Here is a 19,556-nt window from a genome sequence, read left to right as displayed (position 1 = left end):
GTATTTCAGTCCTGTTGTTAGCCCACATAATTCAGTCCTTTTAGCTTTTCAGAAGGGTGTCTCTGCCTCTACTGGAAAGATGTGCAGCTATCTGAGAGAGCTGGAGCAGAGGGGAGGCTGCCCTGCCCATCTTCCCTAGCCAGTGCCCAGCCCCTCGGGTAATGGGACCATGAGACCCAGCTGCCATGGTACATAGCCCGTCAGCTGTCAGTTCAGCTCCTGGAAGAAGCTGGGAGGTGTTAGAGACAAGCCCGGACCTTCAGAAAGTCACGTTGTGCTGAGAAGACACAGCGTAGCCCCACGGGAGCCTGACCGTGGGCTGCAGAGGGTGACAGCTGGGCAGTATTGCTGGTGGCCACGGGCGGCTGAGGGTCGCACCTGGGTGTCCCTGTCACGGGCTGCTCGTGGCACAGCAGCGCTGAGGATGCTGAAGGCGGGCGGCTCTGCCGCTCGAGCAGGTCGCTGTGGCTAACCAGGCTCCGGCCGCGTGTGTATATCTGCAACAGCCGTCTCGGGGCTGGGTGGTCCTGAGGTGCGGAAAACCATTAGGGGGACACCTAGGGAGTTAGGGAACAGCAGGGCATCGGTACAGGGCTCAGGGAGCTGCCGAAACGTGAGGGAGCATCACGAGCTCCCCGGGACATTTGGGGGAGCGGGGGGAAAGGGGCTCGGGAAGAATGGGCTGGTGAGGCTGTGGTCTTGACTCTTGCCGTGCTGGTGCAAACCCGGGTTACCTCCACTAATCGGAGCGATGCCCAGATGTGTGTGGAGCGAATCAGCCTGCCACCCTGATTCTTACGGAGCAGGGCAGAAAAATACCTGACTGAGCCAGCAAACGAGCTGGCTGTCCCTGGGGTGCAGCCCCCAGGCCGGGCTGCCGGTCCCCGCAGCACCGGCTGGGGCAGCGAGAAATCGCTTTTATCCTTTTCCTTTAAACTCTGCTGGCTGGCACCGGGTCTTTCCCTCGCTGGGGGAGTGGGAAGGGCTGTGCCCTGGGAAATGCAGCGATCCGGAGAGAAAGGAGAGAGTTTGTGCCGTGCTCTCGGAAGCAGCAGGAGAAGCAGTCACGTCGGGAGCAGCGGCGCGGCTCCCCTCGGCCAGCCCTCGAGCCGCTGATCGCAGCAGCGCCGATCGAGCGCGGCTCTGCGGAGGTGAAGCGGGTCCGGCCGCAGCCGCTCCCGCCGGCCCCGCGCCGCGCTCCGCGCCGCCGCACCCCGCACCGCCCGGGGCTCCGCGCTCCCGCCGCTCCCCCCGGCCGCGGCCCGGCCCGCCGCAGGGCCGCCGGGAGCCCACCCGGCCACAGGCCGCGGCGGGGCCGCCGAGCGCTGCCGGCCGCCGTCATGCCAGCCGCCGCCTCTCCGCTCCCGCCGCCGGTGCTCCAAGTTGGCGGGTGAGCCCTCCCTCGGCACGCAGGTAAGGACCCGCGCACGGCTCTCGGGTGGGGGCACCCCCGCTGGCACCCGGGCCGGTCGGCGCTCCCGGGGGCTCCGGGGGCTCGTCCCCAGCGTCCCCAGGCTGCTCCGGTGGGATGGCAGCGCGTCCCCAGGGAAAGGCAGCCTCGCGCCGAGCTCGAGTTGGCGCCAGGGGGTCAGAAAATACCTTGGGGGATGTAAAAATGAAAGGCTACAACCTGGAGAAACCGGGACGAATTACCTCGTCAGAGGCTCTGGGGTGGCCAAAATGTAAGGATTTCAACCAAAGTTTTAGAGGCCAGATATGTCGGAGCAATTGCAATGACACCTTGGACCCAGGCTGCCTTCAGGACTCCCTCCCCGGGTGGCAGCTCGCCGCTGGCTGAAGTTTGGGGGTGGTTTTGTTCTTCTGAGAAGCCTCAGCAGCCGGCGAGAGCCACGCCACTGCCGGCCATGGGCGGGATGCAGCTGGGCAGGGGAGCAGTCCGGGGACCTGGGCACATACAGCTGCTGAGGGTGCCGTGACTTGTGCCAACGACACGACTTCCCTGAGCTGCACCCCCCTTCTTTGAGCAGCACTATCTCCCTGTAGCCCTGAGGATGACCTCCCATTTTGTGTCTGGAAGAAAAAGCCACTCGTTCAGGAGTTTCAATGAGAAATACTTTCCTTCTCTACCCAGTGCCTGTTTATAATTCCTTCTCCGAAGCTGCTGTGGATTTCGCAAAAGCCATGCTGCTCTCCCAAACCCATTTTACTGGGCTGCTTCCTTTGCTTCTGAAAAAGATAAATTCCCCTTTCATTTAGCTTGGATCTGCCACCAGTAAAAACCTTTTTCCCAGGAGGAAGGTAGCACTATATAAATACCAGGGGAAACCAGAGAAGTGGGGTCTGAGCCTGCCTGCCACCCACAAGGAAAAAAATAGCTTTGGTCTCTGAAGGATAGTTGCTGGTTACTTTGTGGATTGTCATGAGAAGAAATTACCCAAGCCAAAATGCAGTGACTGCATTTCTCTGGCAAAAGTTTCTTGTGTCATAAAAACAGCTGGCAGAGCTGAAGCTTTGGGGAGCTGAATCCACTTCACTTTGTCTCCCTGAGCCACCGTCAGAGGCAGGTAATAAACACCATTATTAAAGAATGAGTAATTTGCTGCAGCTCTAGCACAGTGAATTTGTACAGCAGATCCCTGCTTTTGCACGGTACACAACTCCTTCCTGCCCTCAGCCCAGCCTGCAGACGTCATCATCACTTGCAGAGAAGTGACCAAGTACTCAGAAAAAAATTGGTCCTTAAAATCTCCCTCTACCACCTACAAGCTCCCTGGAGCAAGCCCCAAAAGGGCCAATCCCTGCCCAGTCCAGGAGCTTATGGCAGAGCAGTCTGTGGGGCCCTGGCATGGGCATGGGCACTTCAGGCCACCTCGTTTGTCTGTGCCCCTCACAGCCCCTGTGCTTGTGTTGGGATGTACTCACATCTTCCCAGGACCATCTTTGGCTTCACTAGGTAGTCCAAAGCTCTGCCCTTTCTGCCCCCCTTTTCCTGCCTATTTTCCAAAGTTCTGGACCTGAGCCTGTGACTGGCAGGAACCACTCGCAGGAGCTGCAACTCCATTGCTGCTTTCAGGGTGGTAATTTCAGGTAACATCTTTAGATAGAGTTTCTCTATTTGTAGAGCTGGAGATGGCTTTTCGGAGTGAATGATTGGCTTTTTGGAGTGAAGGGCCAAGGCACAGCACTAGAGAGGAAAAATAATGTGTTGCAGGTTTCCTCCAAATTGTCCTTCTATGGCTGTTTCTGTGTCAAGTGAAAAAGACAGCAAGCCAAACACTTTTGTTCAGCCTGGAAGGGAAGGCTACAATGATCCCCAGTGTTTCTTGGGTGCATTATCTAAACCAGCTTCCTGTTGAAGTAAAAGACTCCAGGTATGTTTTGAAAACCAGAGCTGGTTGCAGGATTTGTCCCCAGGCTTTGTGTCTGGAAGCTCAACAGCTGGTGTGAAAAATTAGCCCAAGGCACATCAGAGATTCAATGCCTTGTGTGACAGCCACACTGATGCTGCTCTTGAGCTGGGCAGAGGTTTCTCTGCAAATCCTTCCTGCTCTCCATGACTTCCCTGGAGGCAGGGAAGGACAAGAGGGTCCCCACGCAGCAGGAACATACTGGGAGGGAAGCACCACGAGCAGAATGTCCTCCCTCAACCCACATAGGACCAACAGTGCAGCTCACCCCGTGCACAGCTGCCTCTTCCAACACACTGTGCCTCTGGATGGGTGCAAGAAGCAAGCTGAGTCCTCTCCCAGGGAGGGTGGTGTCATGGGCTGGGAAGAGAGATCGCCCAGGAGGAAATGGAAAACATCCATACAGCAAATGATGGAGCAGTCCAGAGGCGCATCAGCAAGGCAACTTGACCAGGTCATGGAAAAGAAAATGTGATATTGTTTTGTAACAGCTTTATTTCCATATTATATGGAAGAAAATTTAGCACTATCCTCATGAGCACTATCCTCATGAGCAGGAGAGCCTTGATCCTCTGCATCATCCTGGAGTCTGATACTGTGGGATGGACAACAGTTGTGGGATGGCTGGGGGCAGCTTCTGCCTTTCCTCTCATTATATTCCTGACAATAGAATAAACCAGTGTGAACTGCCCCTCCTCAGATTCAGAGGGCACATCTCCACTTGAGTATTCTTTGGCAATATGGAATTTTGGAATATGGAAGAGACTCTCAACATCTGGTTTGGATTGCACTTTTTGACCCTAGTAATAATTTTAACACCTTGAAGTTTGTCTGGGCCTGCAGATGTTTGCCAAATGGGAAGACAGCAATCCACTTATTTGCTGGACCAGGAAATCATCTTATTGCTGATAATTGGAAACATAGGGCTTGGAAAAGTAAGCTAGAAAAGTGTCATCTCCACAACTTAAGTTCATTTTTAAAGAGAGAGCAGATCATTGGCAGATGAATTAAACATCTGAACCACAGAGGAGCCTTGTGAATCCCCAGGAGAATCAGGACACAGTAAGCAAGGTGGAAATAGCCCTGAGCTGAAGGCAGGGAGACATGGATAAAATAAACAGGGCAGTGGGGAGAGGAGGGTGCTGCATGCACCAGCCTTCAGGGTGCTAATGAATCATTTGAGTACAGATATGTTCTGAACAGAGACAAATGAGCAGTCCTTAACAGATGCTTTACATTGCCAGCTTCAATTGATAACGGGGATTTTCAGGGAGATGTGAGCATGGAGTTAGGTGCTGTGGCTAAGCTGCTCTATCAGCAAGACACAGCTGTGAAGGGGAGGACATCTTTCTGTGCCCCCAACAACTGCTGCCACCTTGAGTGCTACGTCCCTGTCCCCATTTTGGTCTTGGATGGTGCAAGTCTCTCACCGGGAAGAAAGGCAGGTCCCATCTGCCTGACCACTGCTGTGCTGGGTGCCAGGATGTTGAAGGGAGATCATCCCTGGGATGCTGACCTGCATGTGGTCCCAGGCTGGGCTGCAGGGCAAGGGGGAACACAGCTGGAGGGGAGCATGAGGCACAGGTCTGCTCCAGCACAGGGCATTGATGCTCTCAGAGTGGTCTCTAGGGATGATGGGGTGCAGGGTCCCATAATAACCCCAGCCATGAATGGCCTGTGGGACCTCATGAGCAGGAGAGCCTTGAAGCAGAGATGATGGGACTGGAGAAAAGAGTCTGGGTAAAAGTGCCTACTTGGAGAAGAGCATGGAGCCATTTAGGATAACCATTGTGTTCAGTTCAATACTGGGTATAAATAGTGATGGAGAAAACTTAATGTGAAATCGAGGACTGTAGTCATTAGCAGAGGAAAATCAGCCATGAGCAAAATTACAATCTGCCAGCAAGAGCTTCTGTGCATCTTCCTGCAGCAGAGAGAATGTCTTGATAGTAAACACATCTTGAAGGACCTCTGTGAGCAGTCCAGTGGGATACTTGTCCCTTTGGGCACTCTGAGCAAGGAGCCTGATCTGGGGCAAGGGGCTAGGCTGCCTCTGTGCTGGAAGCATTGGAGCCCAGGTGTCAGTGAGTTTAGTTCTCAGTGCCTCTGCATACATGGATCTTTCTAAGTAGGTTTTCTACACTGAGGGCAGAATGCCAATGCCCCTCTCCAGAGAGCAGTCTTAATGTAATTCCTTAGGGTGGTCCTGAGCTGAGGAAGAGAAGGTTGAATCCCAGACCCAGTCTGAGCTCATGTTTCTCCAGGACAGTGATTTAGATGCTGTAGCAGGCAGGGGAATTAGTCTCCGCCGACCCTCAACTGGTATTTTTTGGCTCAGATGAGAAGTGAAAGCCCAACAGCCTCCAAAACTGTCTTCACTGGCTAATGCCTCAAAGGGCTGGGGATGCTGACAGTCCCAGCAGCGACCACATCTGGGAGTCATTGCCCTGACTTCCACTGCCTCCCAGCAACCCTGCTGGGTCTCCATACAGGAAAGTGAAGAAGCCTCTGGTGAGAGCAATGCATCAGCTTTGTTTGGTTTCATGTGCCCCTTTAAAGCCCTTCGCAGAGGCTTCTTTTTGAGGCTGCTGCAGGGCTGCTGTTTGTTTGAGTGCAAACCCATCGGGAGTGCTCTGAGGCCGAGGACTGTCCCACTGTGGATGTTGGAACCTTCAGAACTTGCCCATCCCTGATCCTGTCCTGGTCCACTTCCCTGGCCCAGTGATACCAGTCAGGTCACCCACTCTGCTGTGCCTCAGCTGGACACCCCATGGCGACTGTGCTGCCCTCCAGCTCCGGACCAGCCGCAGGAGCAGCCCCCGACCCTGCCTGCTCTCCTCCCTGGTCCCAGGTACACAGAACAGCCTGCAGAACTTCCGACAGCCGCCTTATTTACTTGTTTGCGTCTCCTGCTTAAAAAAGGCCATGCCGAGAGAGTCCAAACCTGCTAATTTTACACCTAGCCACCCACACCACCATGTGCTTTATTTCCATCATCATCCATGCTTCCTTCTTCCCGCGTCGCCGGCCCGATGAGCCCTTCCCGTACCTCTGTTGCCCGAGGGGCACGGCGGGGCGCATCCCGGCCGGCTGGGTGAGCTCCGGCCCCGGGCCGGCGCCGTGCCCTCACTAGACGAGCCAGCGCCAGCCGTGAGGTGCTGGGGCGCCGTAGCCTTCCCCAGAGATTTGGGCACACCGACACTGGACCCAGGCTGTGCCCACAGCCGCCGGCCCGGCCGCGCTGCGCTGAGGGTCGGGAGCGGCCGGGGCGGTGCGGGATGTGCGGGACTCCTCGGGGGGTGTGGGACTGTTGGGGCGGTGCGGGGCTGTGCGGAGCTGTTGGTGCGGGCGGTGCGGGGCTGTGCTGTGCTGTTGGTGCGGTGCTGCTGGTGCGGGGCGGTGCTGTTGGTGCGGTGCTGTCGGTGCGGTGCTGTTGGTGCTGTGCTGTTGGTGCGGTGCTGTTGGTGCGGGGCTGTGCTGTTGGTGCGGGGTTGTGCTGTGCTGCTGGTGCGGGGCTGCTGGTGCGGGGCGGTGCTGTTGGTGCGGTGCTGTTGGTGCGGGGCTGTGCTGTTGGTGCTGTGCTGTTGGTGCGGGGCTGTGCAGTTGGTGCGGTGCTGTTGGTGCGGGGCTGTGCTGTTGGTGCTGTGCTGTTGGTGCGGTGCTGTTGGTGCGGGGCTGTGCTGTTGGTGCTGTGCTGTTGGTGCGGGGCTGTTGGTGCGGGGCGGTGCTGTTGGCGCGGTGGGCGCTGCGCGGCGCGCCGGGGACACCTGGTGGCCGTGGCCGCCTGGCGAGCGCCGGACGCGGCCGGGGCGGGGGACACGGCAGCCACGACCACGCTGAGGCGCCGCACAGCCTGAGTGTGTGCAGGCACGCCCGGGGTGAAGCCGGGTGTTGTGGGAATGCTGCCTGGAGGCGATGGAGTTTCCACTGCTCCCCTGTTGATGTGATGCGCACGGGCAGTGTGTCCGGATTGCTGGCACCGGAGCTGGGGACAGAGAGGGGTGGGAGCCCCAGATCTGGAGAGCCCCTGGAACGGCTTCTCCAAAACCAGTCCAGTTCTTCCCTGCCAGCCCCAGGGATGGATTTGCTGCTCCCTACCATCAGGAGCAGGACCTTAGTTCTGAGCATAGCTGGGTCAGAACACTGCTGCAGAGAAACGTTTTTATCAGAGACAATAAAGACCCAGTTTCCACCAGGAAATTGCCCAATTTGACTTGTGATCCTTGAAAAGCAGCCCATGGCATCCCAATTCTCAGAGCAATTTAGTCTCTGTTGGAGCCAGCAGCCCTTTGGTACTGGCTTTCCACCTGTCAGGAGATCAGAACAAGCATTTTATTCACTCCTTTCCAGCTCTATCAAACCAGCTGCATCAAAGGTGTGAATCAGATTCTCTACATCACAAATCCCTCAGCTATCCTCTCTCTAATCCAAGTCCAGGCTTTGTGTCACCTTCTTCCTTCCCTCCTGGTCCTCACCAGCTCTTTCCCCTCCATCAGCTTCATAGCCCTTTTCTTCTCCATGTTGGTGGCCAGGGTTATTCTCTGCCTGGCTCAGATGTCACTTTGCTTCCCCTGCCCCACACTTCTTGCCCACCATTTCCCTTCCCACTGCTCTCCCTACTGTGCTCTTTTGTTTCTCTGGGTACCATCTCTGCCACCCCCATTGGGGCCATCATGTCTCACCACCCTTCCCTCCTGCCCCACACTGAGATCTGCCTCCTCCACATCACCCCTCTGACCTTTCCAGCCCCCAGGCCACCTCACCTGATGCCACAGCAACCTTTCCCAGGACTGGTGGAGGCTTTGTTACACCCCAGGGATGAGCAGCCCCTCAATCTACATGCTTGTCCTGTGCCCAGGCCAGAAGCAGTGGTGTCAGACAAGCACCCATGAGAGTGCTTCAGAGTGTTGACTGGAGCCAAACTGCTTTCTGCAATCATGTCTGTGGGGCTGATGAAAGCACTTCCTTCTCCCCTTGAGCTGTGGTTCACCCTGCAGGGCTCAGGGCTGGGACATTCCAGGGATCCATGCTGCTGCATGGGTTCCTATGGCTGAGAGGGGGCTTGGTCCATGCCAGACACATTGTCCATGAGCTCTCACAGCCATTCCTTCCCCCCCTTGCCAAAATGACAGCTGCCCAGGCAATGCTGTGCCTTTGCTTCTCAGCAGCTCTTGTGAGATGGTTTTCTCTTCAGCAGAATCACAAGCTCGGATGCCCTGAGGCAGAGGTACTGTGTCCTGACTGGACCTGGGCCTCTGCTTAGAAGATCCAAAGCACCTCCTGAGAGCTTCTAGGAAGGTCTGGGCCCAGGGACAGGTGCTCAACAAATCCCCTATACTTTCCTCTTCCATCAGGTGTGGGTCCACATCTGTCCTGGGGCTATGGCAGCTGTACCTGACCACGGTGCTGCTTAACATCAGCTGGATCAGGAGCAGGCATTCACGCTGTCCCCTGCCCTCAGACCAGCCAGGGCATGGCAGTGCAGCAGGACACCAATGCCTGAGGGCACCGACCTCCCGTGGTGCTGTCCCGAAGGGGAAAGCCTTCAGCCAGGGTGGGCTAACCTTCTCTCTCTGGAGTCTGGGGACATGCACCACAGCCACAACCTGCTAATGAGCCCGGAAAGCAAGGCAGAGTGTTTGCTTGACAGGGCAATTAAATGATGATTGATTCCTGGAACAGCTACTTAATTCATCATTAGCTGGCTTATCATAGCCAGCATCTGTGCCAAGGGTCCCTCTGAGAACTGCCTCAGGGGATGTGGTGTGGAGGTGAGATCTGTGAAATACAAAGCTAAATTTGCTACCTCTTTATTTTCGTGCCTTATTTTGGCTCATTTTACCCAGCATTTGCCTTAAGAATCTGAGAGTACACAACACAGCTGTGCATTTCCCACTCTGCTGGGGGCTGCTGCAGCCAGGCTGGGGAGCGTGGGGGCCCGCTCAGCCAGCTGGTTACAGGAGCAGCCGTGCACAGGGGGAGGCAGTTCGGTGGGGAGCCAGCAGCTGTCAGGCAGCAGCAGAGCTGCAGCAATGGTTCAGCTCAACGAGGGCACCGCAGTCTGCCTCCTCCCAGGTGTGCCCAAGGTGTGTGTGTATGCTTGTGTGTGCATCCTCTCTGTGCACCCTGCAGCACATCTGTGTGTGTGCATCCCCCCCGTGCACCCAGCAGCACATCTGTGTGTGTGCATCCTCCCTGTGCACCCTGCAGCACATCTGTGTGTGTGCATCCCCCCGTGCACCCTGCAGCACATCTGTGTGTGTGCATCCTCCCTGTGCACCCTGCAGCACATCTGTGTGTGTGTGCATCCTCTCTGTGCACCCTGCAGCACATCTGTGTGTGTGCATCCCCCCCATGCACCCTGCAGCACATCTGTGTGTGTGCATCCCCCCCGTGCACCCAGCAGCACATCTGTGTGTGTGCATCCCCCCTGTACACCCTGCAGCACATCTGTGTGTGTGTGCATCCCCCCTGTGCACCCTGCAGCACATCTGTGTGTGTGCATCCCCCCTGTGCACCCTGCAGCACATCTGTGTGTGTGTGCATCCCCCCTGTGCACCCTGCAGCACATCTGTGTGTGTGTGTGCATCCCCCCTGTGCACCCTGCAGCACATCTGTGTGTGTGCATCCTCTCTGTGCACCCTGCAGCACATCTGTGTGTGTGTGCATCCCCCCCGTGCACCCTGCAGCACATCTGTGTGTGTGCGTCCTCCCCATGCACCCTGCAGCACATCTGTGTGTGTGCATCCCACCCCTGCATCCTGCAGCACATCTGTGTGTGTGCATCCCCCCGTGCACCCAGCAGCACATCTGTGTGTGTGTGCATCCCCCCTGTGCACCCTGCAGCACATCTGTGTGTGTGTGCATCCTCCCCATGCACCCTGCAGCACATCTGTGTGTGTGCATCCTCCCCATGCACCCAGCAGCATCTCACCTCCATTTCCTGCTGCCAGTACAGCCCAGACCACCCCCATGGGGCTGATGGATGCTATCCAGTCTTGCTGGCAATCAATGGCCACTCTTTGACAATTTTGTCTTTTACTGTTTTCTTGCTTTCATCTTCTGACTTCACTCCTCTTTCCCCAAGCTTGGTTATTAACAGGCTTTCTTTCTCAGCAGGCTTATTTTATTACTAGGCTTCCTTTTTTAAGTCCCTATGTAGCTAAATTCCCTGTAGGATTCAGATAACCCAAGTGGGGTTTGGGGACAACTGCAGGGCTGGTCTGACTCTCTCCTTCCCTGCACATGTGCATGCAGGGCTGGGCCTCGCCCTCTCTGCCATTCCCTCTCTAATGTCATCTCTAGAGGCTTGATGGCCCTTGTCAGGACCTGCAAACCCAGACCATTCTGTACACAGCCTCTGTGTGATGTGCTGATCTTGGTGACTGAGGAGGGGGAAGCATCTCTAACCCCTCTGGGGCTGGCATCCTTTCACACCTTCACCACTGTTGGAGAGGAAGGTTTCAGCCTGGCTGCTCTCCAGCAGGGCTGAGCACACTGCTATTAGTGTGTTGTGACACTGACCCTCATTGTCCCCTCCCCACTGCTGACAAATGCCAGGACTGGGCACGAAGGCTGCAATTGGTGGTTCCCTTGCTTATTGATCAGAAGCACTGTGAGATTTTCTTCTGCCCTTTTCCCTTGTCCCTGCAGTCTCCCAGTGAGAGCATGAGCCCCAACTCCCAGGAGTGGAAGGCAGCAAGGAAGAGAGACTTTAGTACAGGTAAATCTTTTTAAATTCCAGAGGGTACAGGACTTGCACAGGCTAAATCCTTCTAGCTGTATCCCTGCCCTGTCCATGCTTTGTGCAGCAGCTCTAAGATCCTGGCTCTGCTCTAAGGACAGCTCCAGGACAATCTGAGGGACCAGAAAGGTTGGAGCTCACCCCACTTCCCTGGGATGAAGCCTCAGCCCTGCCCAGCCCACATTCACAGACTTCCTCATACTTGAGGAGTTTTTTCCTGTGATTTCTTTTGCTACCCACACTGTTACTTTTCCAAGGTATGTTCACCCTAGGACATTTGCTGCCTGCAAGCCCTTGCTGCCTCTTCCCCAGAGCCCAGGTCAGTGAGACATCTCCCACTAGCCCTTCTAGCACCCTTTGGGACTCAACAGAGTCCACGTCCAGCAGCAGTCCAGCTGCACAGATGCACTCCTCCCACACTGCTTCCCTGGCACTTCCCAAACTGCCTTTTAGGTTTCCAATTCCTTCCAGCTCCTTTCCCTTCTTTCCCCCTCCCACTCTCTGTTTCCCAGTGCTTGCTGCTGTGAACGTGTGGCTTTTCTGTGTGGCTCTGCTCCTTCTCCAGCCTGTTGCTGAGGACCCACATGAGAAGCACAGCAGGTTCCACACAGGCAGCACCTGCTGCCCAGGGCCAGCAGCCTGCCCCAGGTCCCTCTGCTGGTGTTGCTCAGCACATTTGGAACTGACTCCCTTCAGCAGTTCTCAGCAAGATCCCATTCCTTCCTACCCTAGCTTGCTGCCAGAATCATTTCTTGAAATAAGGCATGGATGCTGTACTAAAACTGTCAATTTTCTCTCGCTAGCACTGGGCTCCTGCTTTGGCCGCTGCTCTCAAATGACACTTGGTGACTCTCCTTACAGTTTTGTTAAAAAATAGGTTATTTTATTAGAAATCTAATTTGCATGTTAAGGTAAGCAAAGAAGAGGATTGTGGTTTCCTTGTCTGAAAACTGGGATGTAGCTTTGAGCTTCTCCGTGTCTGTGCAGAAAATAAAACCATCTTTGCTATAAATATGCATCTCCCTTAAATATTTTGAAAATACTTAATGGCCATCTGCTGCACGAGCCACTACCAGCTTTATAAGTAAGGTGGGAGACTGTGGAAGGCAGGGAATGGTTTTAGGAAGGGAGAAGTGAAGGGCATTCACCAAAATGCACAGTGTTTTAGCAGCACGAGAGGGCTTTTGAACAGTTCCATTTTCCTGAGCAGATTTCCAAAATGTGATGACCACTGCCCAAACAAAGCCAATGGACAGATCCATTTAAAACCATGCATGGCTCTCCATCTGCATGGTGTGGTAGAGTTTGGCCAAGGAAACAGGACCGCTTGGGCTTTTCAGTTTTTAAAGTCTTCAGTTGCTCTATTTATATTTCCCTCTTGAGATTTAAACCCAAGATGATGTGCTGTCTGTCAGAAAACCTAGTGCACCTCAGGGACTCTTACAGCAGGAGGAAGTGTGACCCTGCTGCACAGGATCCTGCAGAGGAGTCAGTGACCCAGGTCTCTAAGGAGAACAAGAACATTTGAGGTTGCAAGGCAATAAGGTGGCATGGTCGGGGAGCTGGGAAAATGCTAAAGAGACTGTAGAGCCTGGGGCTCAGGGAGGGAAGAGGGCAAAGTAATTGTTTCTCTCTCCTGAGAATGCTGATATTTTACTGTACTTTTTCTTTGTTCCAAGATGGGTTGGGAAACCAAAATAGTAAATGCTCCTCTGAAGGAAAGGGGTGGAAATATTTCATCTGAAAAATTTTCATGGAAAAAAAAAAATGAGAACAGTACAAGCCTTCAGTACTCTGAAATGGAGGAAGGGAGAGGGAGGTGAATTTCCCTGAGGAAGAAATCCATGTTGACATTTGTAGCTGAGGATCTCCTCTGGACTCAGCATTTTCTGAAGCTGCTGGCCCAGAGCCAAGGATGTCTGGCTGCCTCTGTACCCAGGGGTGGAGCTGGTTTAAACATCACTTTGATGTGATGGATCATTTACTCAAAATTTCATCATTTCAAAGTGATGACCAAACCTCATGGAGTCTCCCCTTTAATGTCCACATCTTTCTGTTCCTCCTCGCAGCTGGCTGAACATCCAGCACTCCCACCCCAGCCTAAACACCACCTCCATGTCCTCACAGCAGCCCCCTGGCTTCCCTTGGTGGCTCACTGCACTCGCTTCAGCCCCAGTTCAGGCTTGGATGAGTCCTACAGAACTTCCCATGCACCTGAAAGCCAGTTGGGTGTATGTGTAATGTCCTGTGGGATATAATTCACCATGCAGCCCTCTACTTTGGGAAGCCAGGGAGGCTCCTTGAATGATTGTCAGTCTCTTATCTGCTTCTGTGCTGTCAGTCACAGCACACATTATGAACCAGCAGAAAAGATGCAGTAGGTCCTTTCCTGTCAGGCTGCACATGGCCAACTTAAGATGCATTATAGATACAGCAAGTCCTCATGCTAATCCAGCCTGAATCAGATAACCTTACTGCAGGGTTGCATCCTTATCTTGCTGCCACCTGAGGAGATAGCACAGCATTCAAGCTGTGCAGAGGTGGGGAGGGGTCTTGTTTTCTCCAGTATTGCCAATTTTTTCTGTTCCCACTAGCCTCTTGACATTGGCTGTGCTTTTGTGCTCCCTTGCCTTGCTGAAATAACAGCCAGCTCTCTCACACCCCTCTGCTCCTGCAGGATCTCCCCCCAGCACCGCCGGCAGCATGGAGAGCGTGCGTGAGCTCCAAAACCCACTCCTGGCCAAGCCCAATGGCCACCTGGGCAGCAGCTATTCTTACCACCAGCACCACAGCCAGGACTACCCCAGCCATCGCTGCCAAGGGAAACTGTATTCCTACATATTCCAAAACACTGGTGGTGCCAGGACTCACCAGCTGCTGGATGCCAGTTCCCTGCAGCTGGCTGTTGAGGCTTTGTACGGCCCCAGTTTCATCCTCGTGAAGGATGAGACTGCTCTCAAGGCCAAGGACAGCAAGATGGAAAGCTGCGAGACCACTTTTACAGAGAGCAAAGAGTCTTCATCTGAAGCTCCTGAAGGGCAAGAGGCACCAGGGTCCTGCCTGGTAGAGAGTGACATCCGTATCCAAACTGTTTCCTATGAGGTGGAGGAAGAGGAGCTCCAGGAGTATGAGGTGAGCTTGGACAGGTAGGATGGCACTAAACTCCTGTGGTCATTCTTTCTGGACATTGGTTCAAATTCTTGATAATTTATTCTCCCTTCTTTACCCAGAACTCCCCCCACAATCCTACCATCTCCTGCCTCACCAGCCTCCCTGTGCACCCAGTATTTCTTTTTCCTCCTTATAATTTCTGCTCCTTTTTCCTCACTGCTGACCTCAGAAGGAAGTCAGCTTCCTTAAGAGAAGCCTGGCTGCCTGCTGCTGGGAGCAAAAGGGATGTGGGTCTCTGCAGGACCCTTGGGAAATGGGAATGCTTTGAGAAGGGCAGCCAGCTGCTGCTGGGGCACTCGAGCTAAAGAGAAACAGCAATTCTTACATAAGAGCAAAATTCACATGCATGATGGCAGCAGCTGAGAGAAAGCTTTATATATATATATATATATAAAGACAGGATGAATCCTGCACGGGAAGAATGAGAGCTGACAAAGCAGCCTCCTTGCTGTGCTGAGCTTGAACAGTGGTGCCAAGGCTGGGAAACATCATCCAGGATCTTGAGAGGTGGGAGAGGGTCCCAGAGCCCACTGGAGCTGCTGCCTGATGACCCAGCACAGCTCTGCTTCTTTTGGTGTGGGTGACGCAGCCTGTTCAGACGGCAGCAGGGATGTCCCCACCTCTGTGTCCCTTGCCCACCAAGACACATCACCTGCAGGGTGGTCTGAGGCTGGCCCAGCAGTGCCCAAAGGCAAGAGGGCTCCCCACAGCCACTGAGCAGTGACTCACTAAGGGAACAGGGCATGCTGCCCTGCAATGGAGGCTCCACTTCAAATGCTTTCCCTCACTTCCTAAATTAGTTGAGCAAGATATTGATCTCCTAGACTCTAATGGGGATAAGTCACTTTGTTTAAGTTTGTTTAAGCTGACAAACAGTCAGTTCTGCCAAAGCTGAAGATATTTCAGTTTAAGACTCTCTCTAATGCAGGGAAGTCCCAGACCCCCAGCATTTGCTCTGGCAGGGAGCCGAGAATCCAATTTGCTGAGCTACGTTGTTCCTCATCAAACCATGCTGAAGAGTCTAAAATATTTCTGAAATTTACTCCTTGAATGTGCCAGTGGGAATTGTATGAGAACATGTGATAGGATCAGGAGAGAGTGGGAGCTGGGAGGCGAGGTGCTGAGATGCAGCCTGCAGAGTGGCATGGGCAGGTGGGCATGTGCTGAATCCATCTGGTTTTGCAGAGCGACTCCTCCAGCGACAGCGAAAGTGAGGATCACTTCCTGATGCTGCCCCCCCGGGACCACTTGGGCTTAGCCCTTTTCTCCATGCTGTGTTGCTTCTGGCCCCTGGGGATTGCTGCCTTCTACTTCTCCCAAGGGGTAAGGAATCCCTTTGCTTGCCTGCATGTGCCAAGTGTTACAGCAGGGGCCCTGAAAGCCTCCGCAGCCCATGGAGGTGACCAGCACCTTTCTGAATCTGGGGCTCATCTCTGTGCCATGGCCATCACTCTGAGGGTTGACACAAAGGGTGCTCCTGGATGTCTCCACAATTGTTGTGGGGTTGGAACCCCTCTACTTCTGGTGTGGGTTACTGGAGGCCAGGCTTTTCCTTTGGGTTTTCTGGCTGTTATTTAGGGAACTGGGGCTCCTCCTGGCCCCTTGCCCAGCTTTTCACCCTCCAGCTAGGTTCAGGAAAATGGCATTTTCCCACCTGTCCTCCCATCCTCCAGTAATGTGAAGGTTCTACACCATGACCCAGACTGAGGCAGCTCATGCCAGAGGAGCCAGGCTGCTCTGGAGGCTGGAGGCAAAGGGGAGCTTGGTGTCTGTATCACACCACAGCTCCTCTCTTGAGCTTGTTTCTGATGCACATTGGCTGACCAATGCCAGCAGAGGCTGGAGAGGCAATGGCCCTCAGGCTGCAGCAGCTCACAGGAACTGCTGTGTCCCTGAGGACTTAGCTTGGAGCCTGGGCTCACTTACACTGCTGTTGACCCAGAATAATTCATGCAGAGCCAGAGGATTTACTCCACATTTGCATAGATGCTGCTGTACCAAGAATAGATGGGAGGAGGCATTAAGAAGTTAAATCAAGAGAATAGGAACAGAGGTGGAAAAATATATTACATGAGTTTCTGGCACAGAGTTGGTGAGAGGCAGGGGAAGCATTAATTAATTAGGACCCCAAGGAGCAGTTGATTTCACATTTTCCACATAGTGCAAGATAGCACAGTGCACTCTCCACGTGGTGATGTAGGTGGGGCAGTTTAATTCCATTTTCTATACCTACCCCCTTTGCTCACTCACTGAGGCAAGGACCATATCGTTGTTTGCTGTCTTTGTACATTGAGTGCATTGACGCCCACCTGGAAACTTGAACTCAAGTAGTAGGTAACAAGAGCATATTGGGATATGCCCTGAGCACTCAGAGAAGCTGGAAGTTGCCATACTCTTTCAGAGAGATAAGGATCTGTCTCCACTGCTAGTTTCATCAGCCCTTCAGCAGCAAATAGGCTTCAGCTGAAAACCCCATGCAGGAAAAATCAGATGGCAGCAGAGCTGGACCAACAGACCATGCCATCAAGAGTCAGCTCCCTGAGCCTAGGCAGTTCTCATTAGAGCTCTGTATAGGGTGCACTGGTATCTGGTCAGTACCACACAGCCATCACGCCATGCACTGAGGTCTCACAAGAGTCCAGCCACCCTCTCACAGCTCTGGCTGTGTGCCCAGAGGGGTGCTCTCAGACAAGTAGCTGAAGCCCATGCTTCCCTTAGAGGCAAAATCCACAGGGAAATGTGTGCAGGTGGCACTGCTGTTCTGAGCCCTCCCAGACTGACAGACACCTTGCTGTCTGTTCCCAGCCTCCATGGGGTGCAGTGGCCCAAAGCACTGACTCAGAAATGAAACAACTGCATGCTGGTTAAAGGCCAGGTTGGTACAGCTGTGAGCAACAAGCATTTCTTCTCCTTCCAGACCAGCAAGGCTGTCTCCAAAGGAGATTTTCACCTGGCCAGCTCAGCTTCCCGCCGAGCCCTGTTCCTTGCGGCGCTCTCCATCACCATTGGCACAGGAGTGTACATCGGGGTGGTGGTAGCACTGATTGCTTATCTCTCCAAAGGGGGCCACGTGTAGCTGCCACCTGCATGTCACTGCCATCCCTGGCCACTGACCCTGCTGGGATTGAGCTTTCCTGCGGAGCACAGAGCACCGGGGCCTGCGAGGGCTGCTTGCACAGCAGGGCCCCAGCATGGATGTCCTGTGCAGGTTTCTTCCTCTTGCAGACAAACAGTGGACTCCTGTTCTCCCTGAGGCTGTGGCATGTGACCGTCTAACAACAGGGAATTGAGCACCAGCCCGGCTGCTGGGACAAGGAGGAGCGCATTTGCCTGGTGGAAGATGTGCAGGAGAGAAACCACACGCTGCTGCTGGGCTGGTGCAACCACCCCAGTCGGGGGCTACAGCTTCCCTTCTCTGCCCCGCAGCTGGGAGATCCATCCCTTGCCCAGGCTTGGCCCATGAAGGGTACACACAGGGAGAAGAGGGGTTATGGTGCCAGGGAATGACTGCTGCTTCTTCTGGGAGGCCAGAGTCCTGGTGGGGTCTCCAGACATCTGTGATGGGGACAACATTCCCACTTCAGTGCCATGGGGTGGCCTGACGCCTCAGCTGCAGTGAAGTAGGAGGACAGAGCATGGACAAGACTGACAGGCATGCTCTCTGCATCCCTCTGCAGACAGGCCCCTGATCCACAGGAGAACATCCCAAGGAGGAAGGCAGGCTGGTGGTTGCACACCATCTCTCCTATTGTTAGCACAAGCTGGTAGAGACAGCAAGGTTTTCTCTGTGTTAACAGTGACTGCCATGATGATCCTAAGTCAGAGCCCTCATAAGGTTGCCATCCCAGAGTGCTGGGCCCTCAAAAGTTTTGTAATGGAAATCTCTACCTAAGAAGTGTCCTGGGAGGTGTGCTGGCCTTGAAGAATTCCACTCCTTGTGCTAGGTCAGGGCCCTGCACACAAAGAGGGATGGGAAGAAAAGGCTGACAAAACCTGCAGAATCTGGGGTGGGAGTGCTGTTTGTTAGGGGACAAGATCCAGAGAAGGAGGAGACGTGGAAGGAGCCTGAGACACAGGGTGACCTCAACACACTCCTTCCCATGCCTTGGAGAGAGGTATCTCCATCCATCCAAAAGCCTCTGGTAACAAGGAAATACCAAGCACCCCCTGCCATACATCTTACTTTTGCTTATTTGTATATTGTCAGCAACACATTAAATGCTTCAGAAGTGGGTATGAAGGCGGTGGTTGCCCCAAAGGGCTGGAGTTAAGAAGCCATGCCTCACTCCCACTCTCCAGCATCCACCTTTGACCGCCCTCCTCTCTCTGGCTCTCCTGTTGCCTCTTTTCCCCATGTGCAGGAGACTGCAGGCAGACTCTGGGCATCCCTCACTCCCTTCCCAGAGTTTCTGGGCAGGCTGCAGCCAGCTTTGCAAGAGATGCAGCATGTTCCTCCAGCTGGGTGCCATTCAAATGTACATTTCATCCTAAAGAAGCATGTTAATGTCTGAGATTGCCATTGTACTTGAGCCATAAAAGAGAGAAGTGCATCAGAGACCTGTACAGAAGTTGGTCTGAAAGTTCCCATTATGTTTTTTAACATGGAAGAACTAATAAAAAAGCAGGAGAAAAGACTCTGTTTGTAATAATGTGGAGCTGGCTATCAAAGAGGCGAGCTTCACAAGAGTCCCACACTCACTTAAACCTGGAGGTGTTTATGCTGTTCCTGAAGGATGTTATAATCTATCTGGTGTCTGGGTATCTTGGAGGGAGGTGTATTTCAGTGTAGATCACAGTGGACAAAGACTACCAAGAACAGGATGGTGGTGTAGGCTTTTTTCCCACCCTGTGTAGTTGGACAAGAATTAGGGACAGGAGCATCTGTGTGTATTAGAAGCATAAAATCTGCTTGAAGAGGGACAGAAAAATACAAACATCAGGAGGAAATAAGCAGATCTTGCTTCTGATGGCAGACAGAGAGGCAGAATTTGCAGGGAAGGGCTGGCATGTCCAAAAGAGATGAGGTGGTGTTAGAGAAGAGTAATAAGGGGGAGACTCACCTGGCACCCATGTGATGGTTTTCATTCCCCTCTACTGCATGTGTTCAGCCTTCCTGGATGTCCATCCCTCCAAATAACCAAGCAAGAGCATTTTTTCAGGAGAGGGGATGTCTGTGGGTTCATCTGCAGCAGGGGTGACCAGCCCTACCACCCCAGCTCAGTGCTGTCCCAGCTAAAGCCCTCCTCATCTCTCCCCTTCAAGTACCCCAGAAT

At 53.9% G+C, this 19,556-nt stretch overlaps 1 protein-coding gene across 1 annotated transcript; it reads left to right on the top strand.

The window, feature by feature from the left end:
- The first annotated feature begins 6,006 nt into the window (after positions 1-6,006).
- Positions 6,007-18,918, top strand: SYNDIG1L (synapse differentiation inducing 1 like). The gene is made up of 5 exons (XM_054635111.2): positions 6,007-6,462; positions 11,022-11,091; positions 13,790-14,244; positions 15,469-15,606; positions 17,201-18,918. Exons 1-5 carry the CDS (start codon positions 6,346-6,348, stop codon positions 17,357-17,359), a joined length of 939 nt encoding a protein of 312 aa, XP_054491086.2. The 5' UTR covers positions 6,007-6,345; the 3' UTR covers positions 17,360-18,918.
- Positions 18,919-19,556: the final 638 nt, after the last annotated feature.

This window comes from Agelaius phoeniceus, chromosome 6, assembly GCF_051311805.1.
Source record: "Agelaius phoeniceus isolate bAgePho1 chromosome 6, bAgePho1.hap1, whole genome shotgun sequence".
NCBI lineage: Eukaryota > Metazoa > Chordata > Aves > Passeriformes > Icteridae > Agelaius > Agelaius phoeniceus.
The sequence above is the reverse complement of the archived record's forward strand: the minus strand, read 5'-3'. Positions and strand labels throughout refer to the sequence as shown.

Coding starts and splice junctions, on each gene's coding strand:
- SYNDIG1L (XM_054635111.2), top strand. CDS start 6,346: ATGTGCTTTATTTCCATCATCATCCATGCTTCCTTCTTCCCGCGTCGC. Junction 14,245..15,468: donor AGGAGCTCCAGGAGTATGAG/GTGAGCTTGGAC, acceptor CTGGTTTTGCAG/AGCGACTCCTCCAGCGACAG. Junction 15,607..17,200: donor CCTTCTACTTCTCCCAAGGG/GTAAGGAATCCC, acceptor TTCTCCTTCCAG/ACCAGCAAGGCTGTCTCCAA.